The sequence below is a fragment of the Thermobia domestica genome, chromosome 5, assembly GCF_964235325.1.
Source record: "Thermobia domestica chromosome 5, izTheDome1.hap1.1, whole genome shotgun sequence".
Lineage (NCBI taxonomy): Eukaryota > Metazoa > Arthropoda > Insecta > Zygentoma > Lepismatidae > Thermobia > Thermobia domestica.
Window position 1 is genome coordinate 154192397 of NC_137458.1, and position 23049 is coordinate 154215445.

At 35.2% G+C, this 23049-nt stretch overlaps 1 protein-coding gene across 1 annotated transcript in view; it reads right to left on the reverse strand.

The window, feature by feature from the left end:
• The window catches only part of LOC145685285 (synaptotagmin-15-like), a 258648-nt gene that overhangs the window by 39862 nt on the left and 195737 nt on the right, over nucleotides 1-23049 (reverse strand). The window contains exons 4-5 of the mRNA XM_081757654.1: nucleotides 17024-17117; nucleotides 928-1086 (exon numbers count right to left, since the gene is read on the reverse strand). Of these exons, the coding sequence (XP_081613780.1) occupies nucleotides 928-1086; nucleotides 17024-17117 (253 nt within the window). The remainder of the gene's footprint in view (nucleotides 1-927; nucleotides 1087-17023; nucleotides 17118-23049) is intronic.

Genomic DNA, 23049 nt, shown 5'->3' on the forward strand with positions numbered 1-23049 from the left:
AATTAAGTGTAATTTCGTTTGCTTTTGAAATATGTTCAACTATGCGCACACAAACGCAAAGTAATTATTATCATTCCTAAGTTGTTTAATTTTGTATCAACAGCAAATTGAATAACAATATCATAATAACTTGAGAACATTAATTAAAAAAAAGTTTTTGGTGTTAATTAAGGAAACCCCGAATGTTTTGGACATAACCTTAAATTTACTATAATTTATTATGAAAGTTGAGTTATCAATGACAATGCTCTCTACTAATAATACATTTGTTGATATTTAGTCTCGTCTTACATTCTTCATATTTGAACAGTTTACAAAAAAAAAAAAAAAAAAAAACAATGGTTATGTCCCTACTTTGACTGTTAAAAATAAAATACTGGAAATTTGCTCTAGTTTGCTGTAACACTTGTTTATAGTTCAACTTAAACAAAATAAATTTGAGATGAATAAAACAGATTTGAGAACTGTTTTAGAGGCTTCGGCAGAAATGCTCCCTAAGCTACCGAAAAAAGCCATTCTAATGTCTCTTTAAAACTATTAATCTCTGCACATCTCTGACTAAGGAGAAGGAATAACATACTGGCATGGAGCGTAGTACTTATTTCTAGATAGACCATTATTTCACACAAGATAAAGTGTATTTGCATTTTCAACAGAATTTCAACCTCTCGTATTATCTCTATTATTTTTTAAATTTAAAATTACCATTAGTACATAACTTAAAGGGATACTTAAACATGTAAAAATCTATAAATAATTTCAAAACTTATGGTGAGGTTGGTTAGGCCATAATTGCACTCAGGTGTATAATTCGTATGAATTTTATAAAGTACATATTTATCGAAATAATTATTCAGTAGATTTATAACACTTGACAATTTAGATCTACTATCAATTTATCTAAAAAATATAAGAAATGTTACTAACTTTTTCGAGGTCCATTTTGAAGAGTTGCTGCTCGTTGTATTCTATATTCAGATCCTTCAAAGGAAACAGAACATGTCCAATAGTAGAGCGACGCTTGGTCCTTCCTGCATCAATCACGCTTAATTTCAGGATATGGTCACAGAGATCCTTGCACGGAACCTGCAAAACAACATATACCATACATTAAATACCCTCATCGAAAGAATTAAATCACAGTTCTATGTGCCATTAGCTGGATCTTACAGTTAAAATATGTCGAAATAGGGAAAACTCTTGTTCTTACACAATTCTTTCATGGGTATATGGTTATCGTACGTTCCTTAAGTACAAGAGACCCGAATTCATTCTCGGTGGTAGTTTGTGTGGTTTAGATCCCATGTTAAGCTGCAAGTCCACTCTCACATACTTTCAGTGTTGAACTGGACGCAAACTCAAAGTCAATCTATCATCATCTTGTTCTTAGACACGAAAGATGTATCTTAATCTGTGGAGTTAGGTTTTATCGCAGAATTTTCATTAAAACAACAAAAGTTATAGTTTGCACACAAACAAAACCAACCTATTACTTCGAAGCACAAGATCTGTGAGTGGCATAATTCAAGCGAAATCCAGGCCAGTCTATCTTGTGCCTGCTGAAGTCAATGGCGGCCAGCTAACTTTTTGCAACTGTGACAACCCTGAACTCATTGAAAATCCATTCGTGGTCAAAACGGGCCCATTAAATAGTTTTACTGCTGATAAGAAAAGTTGGTTTAGTTTGTAGTTCTACTATATTATGTTCAATATTTAGTAAACACATATTTCATTAGAAGACCTATAATACATTATAAGTCACTCATCTTTTTTTTTTTTAAAAAAAAAGTTAATATGGGTAGTTCGTTCTTAGGGATGAGTTTTTGTGGCATCATTTTCTGGAAAATGGCAAGGTAATTTCGTATATATTTAGTAAATAAATATTTGTTGAACAAGTCTACAATACAGCATGCCACTGTTTTCTTGGAAATAGCCAGAAAAAAGTACTTAACAGCTTGACTGAATTTTTGACTTCAGGAGACAACAGTAATAAAATAATCAGAGGTGGATCTAGAAGGTAAAAACTGAGGGGGGAAGCCAGAACCCAGGCGATGATACGTATATCGTGATTTTACTGTAAACTTTCAAAATATGTAAACAATAGTTTAAATTATATTTGTCACTCAAAAATCTGGGAGCCTAGGTTCTTGGCCTCGGGTTAGATCCACCACTAATAATCCTGGGAATTAAAATGGAGAGTTCGGAAAAAGAATAAAATAAAATATAATATCCTTAATGAAACTAAACTCTAGGTAGCATGCCTTGTAACTGCCTACAAAAATGCTTTCTAGATTCAGCCCATCTGTTTGTTACTATGCATAGACGCCTAAAAGCCATACAGCTCAACGTATTGAGAGGATATTTTAAAACGTTTCATTAAGATTCTCCGAGAGAATTGTTCCTTATCTTCTACATTTAAACGCAAGAGAAGTTTATAGTAGACTAAAGAACGCGGAAGTTTCGAAAAAAGTTCTATGTTTAGGTATCATAAATAAATATTTTATTAACAATCTTAAACAATCCATAATTAGTTTTATCTCACAAAATTTCAGACAGACTAATTTACTGGTGTGGACGTATTTTATTCTAAGAAGTTTCTGGAAAACAATTCTAAGGTTTGCTTGATATTTTGTGGAAGATTATTTTGTTATTTCGTGTTTCAGAGTTTTTAATATTTCCTACTTAACCCTCTAGAGATGGGTGTGGAATATAAACACTCGATCGGTTGTTCTGTAGTATATAAACAACATCCGGACAGAGAGGAAAGGTGAGGTTTGTAAACCTCAGTTATTGTCAAATAAATCATTCAATACTAATCATCATGAGCTTAGGAAGTCCATTTTTGCGTTCCCAAGGGGTTAAAATAATAATGAGAGACGTGTTCCCAGTTTCTTTTTAATATTTGCCTCTAGAAGAGAAGCGAAAAAGACGGGAAGAACAAAAAGATTACAATTGTTATAACCAAACGTTCATGTCTCGAAATTCTAAAACTTGGAGACATTGATTTTGGTTAATTCTCTCGTGGCTAAACGGTTAGCGTACCTACCTTTGGCATGGGAGATCCAGGCTCAACTCCTGATCAGTGCTTCTGTGGTTTGGAACTCATGTTAAGCTATAGGTTAGGTGTCGTATAGCCTTGCTGTTGAAAGGTAAGCTGAATTCGAATCAAATCAAACCAAATGAGTTTGGTATTCATTGGTTGGAATTTTGGATTTTTCATTTCAAATACTATTGAAGGAAGTGTTTCAGCGCTGTCTGATATTTCCCGTACAAGGGAAAAAAGACGAGAAGAAGAGAGGGTGGGATTTGCAATTATAAAATAAGATAGTCATATCTCGAAATCCCTAAAGGTTAGAGGTATGAAAATTAGTATTTTGGCTTTTAATTTAAAATAAAGACGCGTTTTAGCTTTTTAAAAAACGTTTCCCTTAAACTGGAGGAAAAAAAATAGGAAGAAAAAAAGATGCACTTGTAATTGTTAAAATAATATGACCATATCTCGAAATCCCTTAAGAGTAGAGACAAGTTAAATAAAGAAGTGCTTCATCTTGTTTTTTAATGTTTTGATTTGGAGGGAAGAAATAAGGATAGGGGTTGCAATTGTTATAATATGATCATATCTCGAAATACCTTAAGATTAGAGACATGTTAGGAATATCAAAACTACAAGGCCGTAGGCCGACCAAATTATGGAGACTAGGAGGCGAAATCTCCAGCTAGCCGAACTGGATTAATATATATATACTGAAAAGTGTTCTATACAGATCATACTGAACTTAAGTCTTATAAAAATATTACAAAATGTAATATAAATAATAATCATACAAAAATATTTTTTAAAAAAACGCATAAAAATAAATGCCGGTCAAAACCTGACTACTAACCTCCACGCGGTGATGGATGGTGACGGAAAATAAGGATTCCGGCAAATGTTACCAGTGTTCGCTCAAATTGCTTTCGCAAGCAGATATTTGCTGCTACCTATTTCAGTAACTCCAGGTCTCACTTGAGCTTACGCCTTCTCTGGTCACAATGTACTGTATATCTTCTGAATTATTCTATTGGAACAAAAAATACTGATAACCCACTTGGACATCTGAATGTTTGTCCTTGAGCAGATTAAACATGATTTTTACTGCCAGTCTTCCATCTAAATAATATTCTCTTTCTCAAAATATTGACATTTTTTTTGAGGGAATGGCTCAATTTACTTATGAGTAAGACTTTTCACCTCAGTAAAGTTAGAAATTGCAGTAACAAATTTACCCCTTTAATCAGTTGGACATTTACCTCGAAGCAGTAGTGTCCTCTTACGGCGAATCCTTTTATCACTTTGTACACTATGGACACTAATAAAACCCATCGAATAATTTTCGTTTGTTGGTTTACTTACTACACTGCGATACATAAAGCTATCGCTACGATTCATTACACTTTTTCTTTCTTCCCTAGGATGATTCCTGCACGGGATGCCATTCTACTGCACCTTGCAAATAGATAATTTGTTCGTATTTCGTTTTTAGGCTATTCAATATTAGTGTTTGTTTCACTTCTTCTATGTCACTAAAATCCACTTTCTCAGGCCGGTTGTATATTGACTAGAGCAGAGCCAGGCGAACAGAGATACGGTACTATGAGCAATGCAACGAAACCTCTGATCGCATATTTGCTCGAGCATGTGCTAGCCATAGGCCTATCCAACGTGACTGACAAGGGTCCCCTCGGGAATCGTATAAAATTAATTCAAATGCAAAGTCCTTTGCGGCCCATATGGGTAATTTGCATATTTAGGGCCTTCGTATATCCGGAATTCAATCATACACTAGTATAACGCTCAGACACAAAATTGCTTTTAGATGTAACTGGACATGAATGTGGGCATATGCAAAACAAATTGGATCAAGTACTACTTCTCTGACACATGTTACCCATCCCAGCCGCCATATTGGATTCAACTTTTGGTTTTTCAAATGGGAATGAGTGCAAGTGATAAATCAAATTCATATACAATTTTCTCGGAAATTCGGTGTGGTGAGTTTTACTGTAGCTTGCACTGTTTGGAAGGTACTGCATTGTAAATATCAGGCACTTCACGAATATATACCAAATAGAAAGTTGTGCAGGCCCCGTGTATATATGTAATCTTTAAAGTGGTTTATCGTTGACGAAATATTCTCTAAAAGTATATACATACAAACACACAGACGTCAATACGGAAATGGTAGGTTTTCACCCAAATCTGAAAGTATTGGATTTACATTAGGCATTTTGACCATAATACAGTACTTCCTTGTTATAATAGAACATAGAAGTAATAACAATCACTCACAGGAATGTAATAAGCTTATGACTCCAATTTTGTGAAGAGTTTGCTTATACCTATAATATTTTTCCAGTTAGAAATTGTTTTGATTTGTCAATATCAAAAACGTAAGCGTAACTGATATTACTTTGCAATGTCTATTCGCTAAGTTCCGGGAGGGATTTAACATACAATACCTTGAAACGGTACAAACTATATTAAAATTAAGTACACGAGTGAATTTCAGAGGAAATTGTACTTGAATTTGATGTATCACTTGCACCTACTCCCATTTGAAAAACCAAAAGTTGAATCCAATATGGCGGATCCAAGATGGCAGCTGGGATAGGTAACATGCTTCAGAGAAGCAATACTTGATCCAATTTGTTTTGCATATGCCCACATTCATGTCCAGTTACATCTAAACAAACTAAAAGCAATTTTGTATCCGAGCGTTATAGTAGTGCATGATTGAATTCTGGATATATGAAGGCCCATAACTATGCAAATTACCGATATGGGCCGTTAAAGTTAGTTCAATACACATTGGACCGCGGAGAACTTTGTATTTGAATCAATTTTTCACAAATCCCGAGGGGACACTTTGCGAATGTACCTTGTGAGACACGCAGTGAATGCATTTAGACGTATTTCTCTACATCTTCTCCTGCTTCCCTCTGCTTCGGCTTCACTGCCCTTCCCCTGTTCAATATGCGGCCGGTCTTACAGTTAACATCTGGAACCAGTTTTAGTGCTAGAGTTGTTTTACCCCTTGCACTTTTTATAGTGTTTCCTTCATATGAGCACGTTTTATTGCTTCACTTTTATACAAAGCTTTTTTAACGGTGATTTTTCTCGTTTTCGACGTCCATCATCCGACAATATTTATTAGTTACACAGTCATTGTATGGCTTGTCTTTTTTCGCATGCGAAAGATGCACTGCGTTGGAAGAAACACTCGAACATTCAGGTTAAAACGGTAGACAACGGTAGTCCTGGGCTTTCGTACTTTCTAAAATTAACGCGAATCATTAGAGCCTGTATTGGTGTAGTAAACCACTGACAATTGTCATGTCTATTGTGCACCTACCCTTAATGAACAACGTCATATAAGAACATCAGTTTGAAAAAAAAAAAAAAAAAACTGGACTTAACGTAGTTTTTAAATTGACCGATCCATATGCCTGAAGCTCCTAGGAGTATTTGTGTTACTGTTAGAAATTTCAGTGTCACTGTTAGGAGAAGATATGATCTGATATTTAACAGCGTATTAAAAAACATACAATATATAAATACAGTTTTAAACAATCTGTTCCTTCAGATCCATCAATAATTGAGCGGCTCAGGTGATCATAATGGTAGGCGCCCACTTCCTATGCAATTGAGTTACTAGTGAAGTGAGGATCAAATCCCAAAAGAGTATGTAGATAGTTTAATTTCGGAAATGTGCCTACAAATGACAGGGGAACCTTGCTTAGTATGTGTCATTGCATTGAATTGCATGGGAATGGTCAACTTTATTTACTTTCTAGATTACTCGAAAGTTGCAAATGTGACATACCATGATGTTTCTCCGAGCTATTGTGCTTGACCGAGCTATTACGTTTGCCCGAGCTATTATGTTTGCCTGAGTTATTGTGTTTGTCCGGACTATTATGTTTGTCTGAGCTATTATGATTACCCAAGATAATATGTTTGTCTGAGCTATTTTGTTTGCCCGAGCTGTTATGTTTGCTCGAACTGTTACCTTTGCCCTAACTATTATATTTGGGCTAGCTATTATATTTGCCCTGGTTATCAAATTTGCCCGAGCTATTATGTTTGCCTGACTTATTGTGTTTGTTTGAGATATTATGTTTGTCCAAGCTATTATCTTTGCCTGAACTATTATGCTTGTCCGAGCTATTATGTTTGCCCTATTTATTATATTTGTCCTAGCTATTTTGTTTGTCAGAGCTATTAAGTTTGCCCGAGCTGTTATGTTTGCCTTAAATATTACACAGGGTGTTTCAAAATAACACCAACAACATTTGGGAGGTGATTTCTGACATCAAGATAAGACAAAAAGTATAGTCTAACCTGGTGCACAAATGCTTCCTTTTGGAGTTACAGGTTGTCGAAAACATGAAAAAAAAATGAACTTTAAAGATCCATAGCTCCAAAACTATAGGGCCTACCGTAGTCCGGTAAAGATTTCACTTAAGAACTAATATGTGCGCTATCCAAAAATACATGTTTCAGGATCCTAAGGTACTCACACAACAATTTTTATAGAGGGAGTTTGGCTACGGGCATATAATTTGAAGTACTCACCAACTACCTCTAAAAATTGTTTCAGAAATACCACAGGATTCTGAAACTTGGATATTTGGTTAGGGCACATAGTAGTTCTTAAGTGAAGTCTTGACCCGACTACAGTACGTCCCATAGTTTTGAATCTATGGTCCTTTAAAGTTCATTTTTTCATGTTTTCAGCAGCCTATAACTCCGAAAGGAAGCATTTGTGCATCCAGGTTGGTCTATACTTTTTGTGTTATCTTGGTGTCAGGAATCACCTTCCAAACATTGTCGGTGTAGTTTCGAAACACCCTGTATTCGCCCGAGCTATTATATTTGTCACAGCTATTATGCTTGTCCGAACTGTTATGTTTGCCCGAGCTATTATGCTTGCCTGAACTATTATGTTTGTCCGAGCTATCGTGTTTGCCTGAGATATTATGTTTGCCCTAGCTATTATGTTTGTCCGAATTATTATGTTTGCCTGAGCTATTAGTTTGTCCGAGCTTTATGTTTGCCCGAGAATTATTGGCAACGAACGACATACATTTTTAAAGCGCCATGAAATTTCGCTTTTGTCGATTTTCTCGGAAACCACGTGTCAGAATTTATTCTTAAGCATTTTATTATTAACCTCGACGTGATATATTAATCTATGTCTTACCTTCAGACAATATTTTAGTTAAACAGAAATTAAAGTTTAGGAGTTAATAATAATTTCGGCAATATCTCACTAACCATACTACGTACTGTCATAATGAAAAGCTTCATGGGTGTATACCATTATTGCCATTATTGGCAGGTCACTTGCTGCAACTGAGAAGCTTCCACGGTCTTCAGCTAACCTCTTCTTCTCCACATCCAACTGTTCTGTTTTGATATCGTCCATTAATTGTAGTCTCCTTTGCTACCTTCTCCTCTTACCTGCCACTCCCTACCCTATAATACGTTTAGCATGATACAGTTCCTTCTAAACCAAAATCCCAACCAGTTTCTCTTCTCCTTCTTAATAATATCTAAAATTGTACTTTTCTAACTCACCATTTCTAAGACCCTAAAATTCGTTTTCCGCTCGATCTAGCTAATTCTCTCCATTCTTCTCCACTCCTACATTTGGAAAGCTTCCAGTCGTGTTTCGCCACTTTTGCATAATTCTCCATTTTTCTCATCCATAGAATACAATACTTTACATGAAGTATTTTATGAACTATTTTCTTTAATTATTTATTCAAGGTCCCACAAAACAGTGTTTTCTTCCTCCTAAAAGCTTTCTTTTTTGGCTATTGATGTTCTTCCTTTCATTTCACGTTTACACTTGATATCATCACTTATAATACTACCCAGATATCGAAAACTTACCTCCTGTTCAATTTTCTCCCCTCCTATTTCTATATTTGACACCGATCGCTTCGTTCCAATCACCATAGCTTTTGTCTTTCTACATTTACTTTTATCCTGTATTCTTCACAGCCCTACCTCAAGTTTTCTAACATTTTATTGATTTTCTCTTCAGATTCTTCAACAACAAGCACTATATCATCTGCAAACCGTATACACCTAATCATTCTACCTTATGTAGGCTCATTTTCACTATCTCTTCTAGACAGACATTAAATAATTACTTTCTCGTCCAATAGTCTTTCGCAAGCCGTCCCCTTCCCGGAAAACCGAATAGGGGGATATTTTACCTTCGGAACTATATTTTGACCAGCGAAAGACCATTGTGCATATGTTCTCTTTCTGCTATCAGCAAACTAGGGAAAAAGAGAGTGGTGGTTTCCCGTTGCCTTCCACTCCGCAGTATTGCAGTCGTTAAAGTTACTCTGACCACGCCTGGAACTAATGTCAAGTTGTCATACCAATCACTATGATTTCCGCCAACTTTACTGGAGAACTGCTGTCTTCTTTCAGAAAAATCTTCGTCTAACTACTCCATTTGACCAATTTGGTAAAGGTGGTCATTCTGGTAGTTCACTGCCACCGACATGGCACTAAATTTCACTGTAGCATGCAATCCTTCCCACCTCACACTAACACTTCAGTATTAGTCTTACCTTTAATAGTGATTTTCGTTCAGCATCAATTTTTGTGTTTACAAAATAATTTGTTTCTATTCATGATCTATTCCAGCACTCCTTGTTAAACGCTAGTAATATAGAAAAAAGTGCAACAATAACATGTATTTACATTGAAAATTACACATTAGTAAGGGAATTTTTACAATTCAGAATTTTGAACACTGTTTAAGATAATCATTGTTAATTTATTTTTTAAATCAACAATTAAACAGTTGCTAAGAATTAAGTGTATGTTGTTATTGTGGTTAGCATTCAATGGATTCACGTAAGTAATTTATTTCCCAATTTTTTTTCTAGTGGCGTTGATGTTAAAAAACGTTACTAGCAATGCGAGTTGGATGTATATTGGAACTAGCGCTCAATTATATAAATGTGCTAGCTTAGAACTTGGCTGTTGAGATTACTTAGGGGCAACAGAGGGAAGGGGAGCAGCGCCCTGGAATAAAACCCTCTATGAAAAGGAAGCTTCGATGATTGTTTACCTTAATGGTATCTTCCTCAGTTTCCTTTCCCCTTTTGTAATTTGCAGGCCATGGGCGCTGAGAGCCTACAAAAATTAACTGGCATCTTCTCAGGCTCGGCAAATTCCCGAAAGATGCCTATATTATTAATAAGTAAGACTTCAAGTATGAATACTGCTCCTTTAAACAGTTTTAACAATTTAAAATCTTGGAGAAAAAAGAATTTTGTAGCTTAACAAATAATAATAATAATAATAATAATAATAATAATAATAATAATAATAATAATAATAATAATAATAATAATAATATTTTAACGTTATTTATTGTTTTGATTATTGTACTTGTATATCTAGGCGCACACCCAGATTTTTTTGTTCGAGGGTCCAATGCTACAGGCCACTACGTCTATGTAGTATTGAATGGGTATTATTTTGTACTCGATAAGCAATTGTAAAACACTTCCATCTATATTTTCAGAAAAAAGATAGAACTAGACGTTTTTTTATACTACAAAGAGTACAGATGAAGTATAACAATCAAATGTTAATGCTAGAACAATCATTTCCCTGTTAAACAAGTATAGTTTTATTTAGAAAGTATACAAATGTATGTTTAATAATGTCAAAATTTAATTTGATCTCGTAAGTTGCATACCCGACACGAAGGATATCAAACTAAATTTTAAAAGAAAACGATGGTATAAACAATGAGAAAAGGTTTAAACTTCGCTCCTGGAAAAGTTAAGAAAATGAGATACGCCCTTTTGTCTCGAGAGGGACGATATGTCTCCCTGTGTGTCCGTCCGTCTAGTAGTTAAAGAAAATCTCAAGAAGTACTTGATGGACCACCATTGATTTTGGTCAGAATGTAGAGGAACAGAAGATAGGAATTGTGTTCACTGATTTAAGTCATCTATACACCGGAAGCAGTAGAAATGACCCATTTCCGATTTTAACGTTCGTCACTGTAGAGTGAAAACAGTAACAGACACGAGAAGCGCTTTTCTGAACTGGTTAAGCGTACAAAGGATACACTTCATTTTCATTTTTAACTCTCTACTAAAACTGAAAGTGATAGAAAAAACACAGTACTATTTCCGGTTTCAATATTCTTCCACAAGAGTAAAAACGATAACATATAGCTAGAAATGGCCTTTCGAAATCAATTTAACGTTCTGGGAATGTAATTTAATTCACTTCCAATCTCTCTACAAAAATTGGAAATGGTAGAAATATATTAGCACTGCCAATTTCAATATAAACTAAAAAATATCACGCAATCAGTGTTTTTTCTAGACATGTCTTTTTGGGGGGACACTGCCCCCGGAGCCCTGAGAGTACTCCACCCCGAGGAGACTAAAATAATACGTCTATAATATAATAATAAATAGAATAGTACCGGAACTACGTGTGCCCCTCCTCGGAACATTCCTTCTGTAAGAAACACAAATACTGCACGCAATACAAACCAAACTCCTTCAAGTGCTTGGTAAACTTTTTTTTAAAGGTGTAAACAGTGGCGTATTTATGATTTTGTTTCGGGAGGGGCTTTGCTAACTTTCGGGGGGGGGGGGCTTTGCCTGAAAATGTGAAAATTCTGCAAGATATTTCATATACTTTACTATAGTAAGTAAGATTTCGGAGGGGGCTTAAGCCCGGAAGCCCCCCACCCTAAATACGCCACTGGGTGTAAAGGACAAAGATGTGATTATAATACGAGTGTGAATTTTACGAATCTATTTTTCTACTAAAAATAACGTAGTATTTTACGATTATGGCACTAACAGTTTTGTTTTGTCAAACAAAGACCTAAACTTAAATGTAGAGTTACTTAGGATCAAATACTTAATTATAAGATATCTCAGAATACAAGATGCATAATAGGAGGAGAATGGAGGGGGTGCCATAGTAAGAAAGTAATGTACAGAGAAGAATTCCTATTGTTTCTCTTTAAATGAAGTAAATATTACTGTGCAGTTAAAGAAGGCTGGCGCCTAACAGTGGATATAACACGTGATACGTTGTTGCTAAAGGCTCTGCAACAATACAGATACCAGCTCTGGCGACAAACATAGCATTTAACAAGTCATAATAATAATCGTAACAATATCCCAATACGATTTGTTACGTATGATTTCCAAATAAGAACAAGGAGTTTCGTTTCACAGTGTGAAACTACGATACAATTCCAGACTATTGGAATTCTATATTCAAATCCGAAGAAGAACATCTGTAACTACTGGTTGCAGTAGATTCATAAGATCAGCCAGAATTTTAGTAAACCCAAAAATGAATCAAAAGATTGCGATCTTGGAGAGTAATTAGTTTTTTTTTTTTTTTTTTTTTTTGGATTAGGGGCCACAAAATTTTTGAACAGTTCCTAAATCGAGTTTTGGTATTTTTCTACGGAATAAGCACATCACACTGAGTTAAGTTATAGTTTGCATTTGGCTACACTATATGTAGTTCTCCAGATATAAGGGTTGCAAGAAAATTTTTTTGATTGAAATATATTGCATCTTTTGATCCACAAATAGAAATTGTTTCTCGGACAATGAAACCATGTCAAGAAAAAACTATTCGGAATGTCTTACTGTTTTTATTCCATTGCAATAAAGATTGAAACATGAAATTGTTCATCTCAAACACTTTCGGATTTAACACATGGCTAACGGAAGAAATAGAACGTACACTTGGGAAGCTACGTTGATTGGAAAACACTACATCTCGATATCACTTCCGTGTTTGCTCTACGGAAACCAGTATTGAAACCACAACTACTAGTAAATTTTAACCACTTTTGGTTTTGATAGTGTGTTGCGGATTGTGATGGTATGTACGCTTGAGACTATGAATTGTTCGCAGAAAATCGCTTGTCGCTATCTAATATTATTTTGTTCTATATGGCAATAAATATTTAAATCGGAAATAGATAATTTAAACTATTTCCGGTTTGAATAGTGGGTTAATGAAGAATATGGAAACTATGCTTGGGATGCTGAATTAATTGCAAAAAACTACATCTCCAAGTATCTCTAACCGTTTTCGCTCTATGAAAATCAGTTTTGAAACCAGAAGTAGTAGTAATTTTTTAACTACTTCCGATTTTGTGCAGTATTAAGGGTAGTGACGATACGCTCTTCTGAGACATTGAATCGATTGCAGAGTACAGCTTGTTGCTATCTATTACCATTTTTGCTCTATGGTGATAAATATTGAAACCGAAAATGGCTAATTTGAACCATTTCCCGTTTGAATATAAGGTCAATTAAAAAGATGGAATTTATTTTTGGGACAGTGAGTCGATTGCAGAAAAGCAGATCTTGTACTATTTAAACAGGAAGTAATATTGAAGCTGAACCATTTCCGCTTCTGTAGAGTGTTCCAGGTAGTCATGATACTTTGCCTTGAGATGCTAAATCGTTTGCGAAAAAAAAAAAAAAAAACGCTTCTTGCTAGTTTTTTCCGTTTTCGTTTTACAGCAATAAACCTTGAAACCAGAAATGATTAATTTGAACCACATCCTATTTAAAAATATTTAAAGAAGGAGATGGAATCTAACCTTGGGACACTGAATCGATTTCAAAAAAGCACAAAAAAAGCACATCTGGATATCGCTTATTGGTTTCGTACTGATACCTATTGACAAACGGACAAAGTCATTCTATAAGACTTCCGATACTTACGCATAGCATCATTTGGGAGTTTAAAAGTAACAGTACTTTGAACATTTGACACATGACTCAACATTCAACTACCGGGAACAGCGCGGTCAATGACCTTAGTTGCCTAGAAACAGCGTGAAAGAGCACTGCAGTGATTGACAAACAACCTTTCCCTTTGTTTTGTTTGCAGCACGTGCATCTATCTGTCAGAAACCAGCGTTCATAACTGCACACAAGCTTTAGAGCTGCGCGTTGATGTAGTCAGTAAGGTGTCCACCTATCAATCGTATGAAACCGGTTCGACCCTCGATAGCGACTGTATTTCGTCTTCCGTTTTCTTCCAGTGCAAAAGAGACTCAGGGATTTGTTCAGCTACTGTCAAATGGGTACATGAGGGAAATAGGTGGACACCGAGTTGTCGTGCTTACCACATCTTCTCCTCCATGCAGTGGCGGATCCAGAAGGGGAGCGATCGGGGCGATTGCCTCCCCCAGAAGAGGAACCTTTTATATATAAATAAAACCCATCCTAGAGGTTGGAGCTTTTAAAAGTAGCTCTAAGTAGCAGTATTACAGCCCACCTCCCCCCAGAAGTCCGTCCTGGATCCGCCCTGCCTTCATGTATCGAGGTCATGAGTTCGGGGGGACCGTGCCTTCACACTGCCTGAGGACTACACTGGCTTATACTGAACAGGAATATACTCTTATACCTTTGCTTTTTATCACATAGTTTTGCCTTTCTTCTCCATGCTAGACGAACAACTCAGTTATTCTGTAGACAAGAAAGAATTCTAAAGCAAAATCTCAAAAGCTGCTTAAATAGTCATTTCATAATGTTTTCTATCTCACTGACTCGATAACTAGATGCCCCTCCCACCACTTTAGCTCGCAACGACGCAGCGCTACAGGCAAAATCGTGTTTAGTTATAAGGTCTAATTGTTACTTCCAAACTATGTCCATTCGTCCGTCCGTCCGCTTGTCGACAGGTATCAGAGCAAAATCGGTCAGAGACATCAAGATGCGGTTTCTTGCAATTGATTTAGCGTCCCAAGGATAGGTTCCATCTCCTGCATTAACTCTCTATTTAAACCCAAAGTTGTTCAAATTTGTAATTCCTGGTTTCAACGTTTATCTCTGCAAAACGGTAACAGATAGCGAGAAGTGATTATCTGCAAACGATTCAGCGTCTCAAGGCAACGCACCGTGACTAGCCCGAAAACTCTACCAAAACTACAAGTGATTTAAATTTAGTATTTCTTCCGGTTTCAATATTGGTTTTCACAGAGGAAGAACGGTAGGAGATATCCAGATCCAGTTTGCTGTAATGGATTCATTGTACCAAAACTAGGCTCCCACTTCTTCATTAATCCTCTATTCAAACCGGAAGTGGTTTAAATTAACCATTTCCATTTCAATACTGATTTCAATACAGCAAAAAACGGTAAGTAATATTGAGATGCAGTTTTTATTCAATTGCTTGAGCTTTCCTGCAGGCCCGTTTCCACGAGGGGGCAAGATGATACGGCCCCCTAAAATTTTCACGATAGGCTTGCAAATGAACTATACTATAGTGATCAACTATAATATGGTTGGATCGCTTCCCCCCCTTCCTACATTTTTGGGCTGACTACGGGCCTGCTTCCCTGAATACGTTCCACTATTGAATCCGGAAGTGGTTGAAATCATCCATTTCCTGTTACAACATCTATTGCCATAAAGAGAAACAGTAAGACATTGCGAATAATGGCTTTTTGATATTGATTCAGCGTCTGAGGAACAGGTTCAATCTTTGATCTTATTAATCTATTGCAGTGGCGTATTTAGGGGGGTGGCTTCCGGGCTTAAGCCCCCCCCCCGAAATCTTACTTAGTATAGTAAAGTAAATGAAATATCTTGCAGAATTTTCACATTTTCAGGCAACCCCCCCCTCCCGAAAGTTAGCAAAGCCCCTCCCGAAACAAAATCGTAAATACGCCACTGATCTATTGTAACCAATAGCTATAGATAGACTACTTCATGTTTGAATATTGAATCCCCATAATTTAGAAGTTTACCATAGTTTCACATTTTGAAATGCAACTCACATTTTAATATTTAACGTTTTTTTTTTTAACTTTGCTCACCAACTAACTTGTGATTACACAAGTAGTAATACTCACATTTAAATATGGTTAATGGCAGTGTGCTTCATGTTAAATATAAATTAAAATTGTATTTTTTTTTCATTCCATGGCTACAATGACTATATTAAAACTTCTTAACACTGAAAACACAAAGTGCGGCACACCAAGAACACAGACCAAAACACTATACTTCTGAAATGAGCAACTATAGTGCTGCGAAAATGTCTTGATCCGTGGCAAAAATGTGAACTAATGCTCACACCCACGCGTTGAGCCAATAAGGGTTCAGCTGTTGCTAAGCGAGAAAATGGGATTGGAATTCCTTCAGAGCCGATAGCAGCGCTTGGAACGGAAGACTAGGTGTCAAGTCAATGTGGTATATCTGTAGTCACTGCAAAGATCGTTAAGAGATAGCTATGACACTATACAAGTAAGCAATACCATAAGCCCGGATACTCGAGCGCAGCTGCTATGAGAGCACTTACTGGGGCATTGTGGGCTCAATAGCAAGCCAGCGTCTAATTTAATTTTATGCTTTTCGTAAAACCTCTATCGCAATTTTCTAATCACCGTTTGAGATAGAGGATTTAACATTTCGTAAGTGAACTATTATATACAATACAATACAACAAAAATCATGTTACTATAATATTAACAAGAATATCCCGGCGGGAGCTATGTGGTTCGGATTTCACGTTAAAATGTAGGTCCCGTCTCATATAGCCTCGCAACTGAAAGGAACTCAACTCATTATCAAGAATAAACCCAAATAAAACTTGCACATCCTTCCTTACACGAATTAGTTGTCAGGATACCAATGCTTGCTACACCACTCTCAACTTAGCAGATGCAACGTTACCATCTCATAATGAACTCACTGAGTGTACATCGTAGACCTTAAGGATATTTGTATTTCTCGCTAATTAAATCAAATGGGAAGCTCTAATGAAATATTTTCTTAAAAATATAAATTTGATTCTAAATTAATAATCTGACTTATTAAAACTGGACAAGAGTAATGTGAGAGCGACGTGATTATTCATAAAAGATTTTAAAAGCTTGAAATAAAATTTTTGAATTATGAATAATATTATTGTGCAGAATTTACATCTTACCTGGAATACAAAAGTTTCGTCGAAATAAGGATTACAAGTCTTCTTCTTCTGTTTGGATTGAAGGTAGCGCCGCTCATCGGGGATTAAATGCAATCTGAGGAAAGAAAAGTTAAAATAAGAATAATCAAGTATTCAGATTACCCTTGACAGATATTTCAAATGTTTCACTATATTTTTTAGTAATAAATTATATTAGGTTTTCAATAAATTTAAGAAAAAACAGTTTCTATTTAAAGCTATTTATCATTTGATTTAATATGCGGTAGCTTCAGAAATGAATCATTATTATGACTATTTTGACTATTTATTATTATGACTATTATTATGACTATTCCTTATTATGACTATTTTGAAGCTTAAAATATACAAAACGATAATCATGCCTGTTGTTCTGTATGGTTGCAAAACATGGTCGCTTACTCTGAGGGAACAACATAGACTGAAAGTATTTGAGAACAAGACCCTGAGACAAATATACGGACGAAAGAGGAACGGGAATGGGGAATAGCGGAAACTTCATAACGAGGAACTACATAATTTATATGGTTTACCCAACATTGTTAGGGTCGTCACGTCTAGGAGGCTTAGGTGGGCGGGTCATGTAGCTAGGATGGAAGAAAGTAGAAACGCTTTCAAAGTCTTGACTGGAAGACCAATCGGAAAACGACCATTAGGAAGACCTAGGCGCAGATGGGAGGACAATATTAAGATGGATCTCGCAGAGATAGGAATACAATGTAGAAACTGGATGCAGTCAGCTAAGGATAGAAGTCAGTGGAGAGCTTTTGTGAACGCGGCATTGAACCTCCGGGTTCCATAGGGCATAGAGTTAGTTAGTTAGTTATTATGACTATTTTGTGTCAAACTTTCCCCTTTCCAATTCTTTACCTGGAAGGGTAAACAAGTTTTACAATACAGTAAACCCTCGTTAACACGAATTCCAAGGGACTGAAAAATCAGGAGTTCGTGTTAAAAAAATTCGTGTTAACCGGGGACCCAAATTTTATTATTCGAATACATTTTCTCCATACATACGCACTACAGTATACAGACTATACATACCACTACAGTATATTACGTATGTCATAGAAAACACTAGAGATTGTATCGAGACGAGACTGAGTAGTCTCGGTTCCAAATTCGAGACGAGACCAAGACTATTCTCCGTCTTGATACCATCCATAGAATTGTATCGAGACGAGACTGAGAGTTTCGGTCTCGTCTCGATTTCGAAAAGCACAGCTCGGTCTCAAAATCGAGTTAAGATCGAGATCGAGACTAGTTTCGGTCTCGATACCGTCCTCTGAAAAGTGAAAACACTACAGTAAGCTTACTATCCTATCTTCGAAGATTAAAAAAAAAAAAAAAAAAAAAAAAAAAAATCCCGCAGAAAATCCATGTCAATTTATAAAACTGATAACTCCGCTAGCAGGTTGGGTACCGCTAGTAACGGAAGGGTATTTATGACTGCTGTCACCAGTTTGGAGTTACAGGGGAGAGAAGATGTTTTGTCTCGAGCTGTCGCTAGCAGCTCGTCTGCCAAGCACCTGCATGTTCAACGCTTGACGGAGGACAGAATCAACACCTCATAAGAGAGGAAAGATACCTATTTCTGGTTTTTTCTCTTATTTACAAGGCAATTTTCGTCTGTATAAATACCGTATGACAAAAACTGATCTGGAGTAAAATCTGAAATAAGAAAAATGATCTGAAAAAATAAAAACAGCAACAACAAGGGATTGAAAGTTCGTGTTAAATGAAAACCTTTATTGACTCAAGGGACTAAAAATTAGTTCGTAATTCGTGCTAACCGAAATTCGTGTTAACCGATAAAACTTCCTATAAGATAACGTACAGCGATGCCGGGACCGAAATTTTGTTCGTCCTAACCGAGTGTTCGGCTTAAGCGAGTTCGTGTTAACGAGGTTATACTGTATTATTATTGTTTAGCATACAGAAAGAAAAGAAACATATACCAATCAATAGATATTATGCGGATGAGGAAAATTATATATGCGAGTGTGAAAACTCATGCGTAGTTTTCGAGAAAAGTGAAAAACTTTTTTTTTTGTAAATTTGAAAAGAAAGTGATGCCGTATAAGAACTACGCCACCATTAAGGTGAAACTGATCCTTATGAACCTCTTGATTTTGCCGTTAGCAAGCCGAGAGATGTAATTATAGTATGAGATAAAATCAAAACATATAATTAACATTTAAATATTATTTCTAGCTACAAGTGTTTATTTTTCATTACATTACATAAATAAATAACCTATTCTAGCAAAATGAAAACTATCAACTGCATCACATTGACAACGAACAACACATTTTCTACTTGTAGAACCGAAAGTCGTTTTGGCCCTCTGATTTTCTCAAAACCTATGTAGGAGAGTTTATCCTTAAGGGGGCAGACTACTAAATATTTTTCAAAAGCTAACAATTTTTCTTTTGCCTATTTTTTGTAAGTGAAAAGAGATAATGAAAGGTAACTTAGCACAATAATAGATAATGTTATTATACACCTGAAAATACGAATCGGAAGAATAATCAGTGTTGCCATCTATAGAGTTTTTAAGTTTTTACAAAATAAATAGGTTATTACAAAATAAATAAAAATAATATTTAAAAAGTAGTTAACAAGGAACATATATATCATGATAAGTCATCAATTACCGTTGAGTTTATTTTTCTAGTCTCTGACTTAACAAAGATTTTGACAATTCAAATTTTGACCACACTGTCATTTCTATAGATGGCAACACTGATTATTCTTCCGATTCGTATTTTCAGGTGTATAATAACATTATCTATTATTGTGCTAAGTTAGCTTTCATGATCTCTTTTCACTTACGAAAAACAGGCAAAAGAAAAATTGTTAGCTTTTGAAAAATATTTAGTAGTGTGCCCCCTTAAGGATGGCATTTTATTAAGCCATAAGCATTGAGTCATAGCCGGCTTTAATTAATAGGCCGCATTCGTGTAGAATTGGCAACACCGCGTGAAGGCCTAGTGAGCGCCATGTTTACAATGGAACTAAATGAGAAAAGTTTCAACTTGATCTCTATTTTAATGAAATTGGTAAGGAAATTATGTTATTTTTCTTAAAAATTCTGAAGAGTATATCTAAAACAATAAGTTAGTTAAAGCAGGCCATGATTGATATCAATAAAATGCCATTCTTAAGGGTTCATGCATAGGTTTTGAAAAAATCAGGAAAAGTAAGAATTTTAGGAATGATCCAAAAATGGATCAAAAGATTGCAATCTTTGCCAAGAATTTTAGTAATGTTTAAAAAATGCATAAAAAGATTGCGATTTTGACCAATAATTAATTTTTGCATCAGGGGCCAAAAAATTTTTGAACGGTCCCTAAATTGAGTTTCTTTTCGGAAAATGCACATCATATTGAATTAAGTGATAGTTTGGGTTTGACTATACAATACGTAGTTCTCCAGATATAAGGTATACGAGAAAATTTTTGCCTGAAATACATTGGATTTTTTTTATGCACTTCTTGATTAGAGGCCAGAAAATTTTAGAATGGCCCCCAAATCGAGTGTTCTTTTCTTTCTCTCTCTCTCTCTCTTTTTTTTTTTTTTTTTTTTTACGAAATAAGCACATTATGCAGAGTTAAGTGAGTTTGAGTTTGGCTATACAATATGTAGTTCTCCAGATATGAGGCATACAAGAAAATTTTTGCCTGAAATATATTGGATCTTTTGATGGATTTCTGGATCAGGGGCCCGAAAATTTTTGAATGGCCTCCAAATCGAGTGTCTTTTTTTTTTTTTTTTTTTTTTTTTACGAAATAAGCACATCATACTGAGTTAAGAGATAGTTTGATTTCTCCAAATATAAGACAGACAAGGAAATTTTTGCCTGAAATATATTGGATCTTTTGATCCAAAAACGAATTCTTTCGGTTCTACACTTAGAAAGTGTATTGTTGTTTATTGTCAATCTGATGCAGTCGATAGTTTACATTTTGCTAGAATAAACTATTTAGTTATTTATTTATATAGTGTAATGAAAAATATACACTATTAACTAGTAGTTTGTATCTGTTATTGTTTGATTTCTCCCAACAATAATACACATACGATTTGTAAGTAATAGGTAAAATGAGACACAACAAAGTTTTCCATTAAGAATAAATTCTTGTGATCTAACAAGGGACATCACCCAATTGTCCGGCTCCGATTTCAATGAAATTTTTCTAGCTGATAGAGGACATATATGTATTATTTGTGATGACAGAAATTTTTGCCATGGTGCATGTTTTCTATTTTTTTATAATTTTTAAGAGTTGTGATGTGGTTATTAGAGACTAATGCAGAAGTCCCTTACTAACCTCTGTAAACGGAACGTTAATGAAAGAACAACCATGCAGATACATATAAGGCCTAAGGGGAAGTTGTATGGTAGGTATGACCTTGACGGCAGCCATCTTAAAGTCCGCCATTTTGAATTAGGGTTAAGTTTTTTAAATGGGAATAGGGTAATATGATACATAATTTCGGGCTAGAATTTAATCAGAAAGACAATGGTGAAGCTAGTTTTGAGATAAACTCATTTGGGGAAAAGTTACAGGCATTTAATCGTTCACTTACTACGTGCGAAAGTCCCTTACCTCCGTTTCTAACCCGCGTATTAATGATAATAAGTGGGTAAAAGCTTCGGTAATACATATTATGCCTAGAGGGAAGTGACAGGGTAAGGTTATCCTTGACGGAAGCCATCTTGAAATCCGCCATTTTGAATTAAAGTGAAGTTTGAAAAATGAAAACTATAGAATGTGACACCTCATTTTAATAGCAAATTTTCCCAAAAGCCAATGGTATGCTTATTTTTGTTCTATAATTAACCAGTGTGAATTTAGGACTACTTCTAATGTGCACCAAACGTCCATTATTCGATCTTTCAAATTGGTAAACACTCCTAATTTTCACCGCATGTTTTAAGATTCCAACTGGCACTTTGCAGTTATTGCCATGGTTCATGTTTTCTAAATTTATTACATTATTTAAGAGTTGCGATTTGTCAGTTCGTGAATAGTGTTGGGATAAGCATCCAACAATCTTTCTCAATTGTGAAGACTTGCAATGTAATTATTTATTTTAAACGAGAATACATGAAGAACCTATGGACCTATGTGATGTAAAGAAATACAAATGAAATTATAACAAATTGGTGTTATAACAAATTATCAGGAAATGTAGCCTACATGTTGCGCAGTCGACAAACAATAAAATATTTTTAATAAATACAACATTAAAAAACAGCAGCAATGCTAGAAAATATCAAAGAGGCATTATATGACTGTTCCCACAACATTGTACCATGAACATAATATGAAAACAGGTAATTTGTTTATAAAGAAGTGTAACTCATTTGAGTGCCCGATCAATACTAATTATAAATTTTACAATCATGAACCATCGACACAATCCCTAGAAAACGAGTGATTTTTTGTCTGACTAGTTAAAAAAATTGCCATAGAAAATAAATAAATAAATAAATATAAAACAAAACAAAAGACCCTTGATTTACACAACAATTATATTTCGTTTTCCTTTTTCAAGTGAATTTTCATTTGATTTTTTGTCTCATTTACTACACAAGCTACGTCTTCGGTATTACCTGAATGCAAAGTTGTTGTTTCGTTGTGCGATGATTCATGTCAGTAAACGAGTTTTTGAAGGACAGGTATAGGAAATAAATAATTACATGGCAAGTCTTCAAAATTCAGAAAGATTGCTGGATGCTTATCCCAACACTATTCATGAACTGACAAATCACAACTCTTAAAAAAATGTAATAAATTTAGAAAACACAAGCCATCGCAACAACTGCAAAGTGCTAGTTGGAATCTGAAAACATGCGGTGACAATTCGGAGTGTTGCCAATTTAAAAGATCGAATAATGGACGTTTGGTGCACATTAGAAGCAGTCCTAAATTCACACTGGTTAATTATAGAACAAAATTAAGCATACCATTTTCTTTTTTGGGAAAATTTGCTATTAA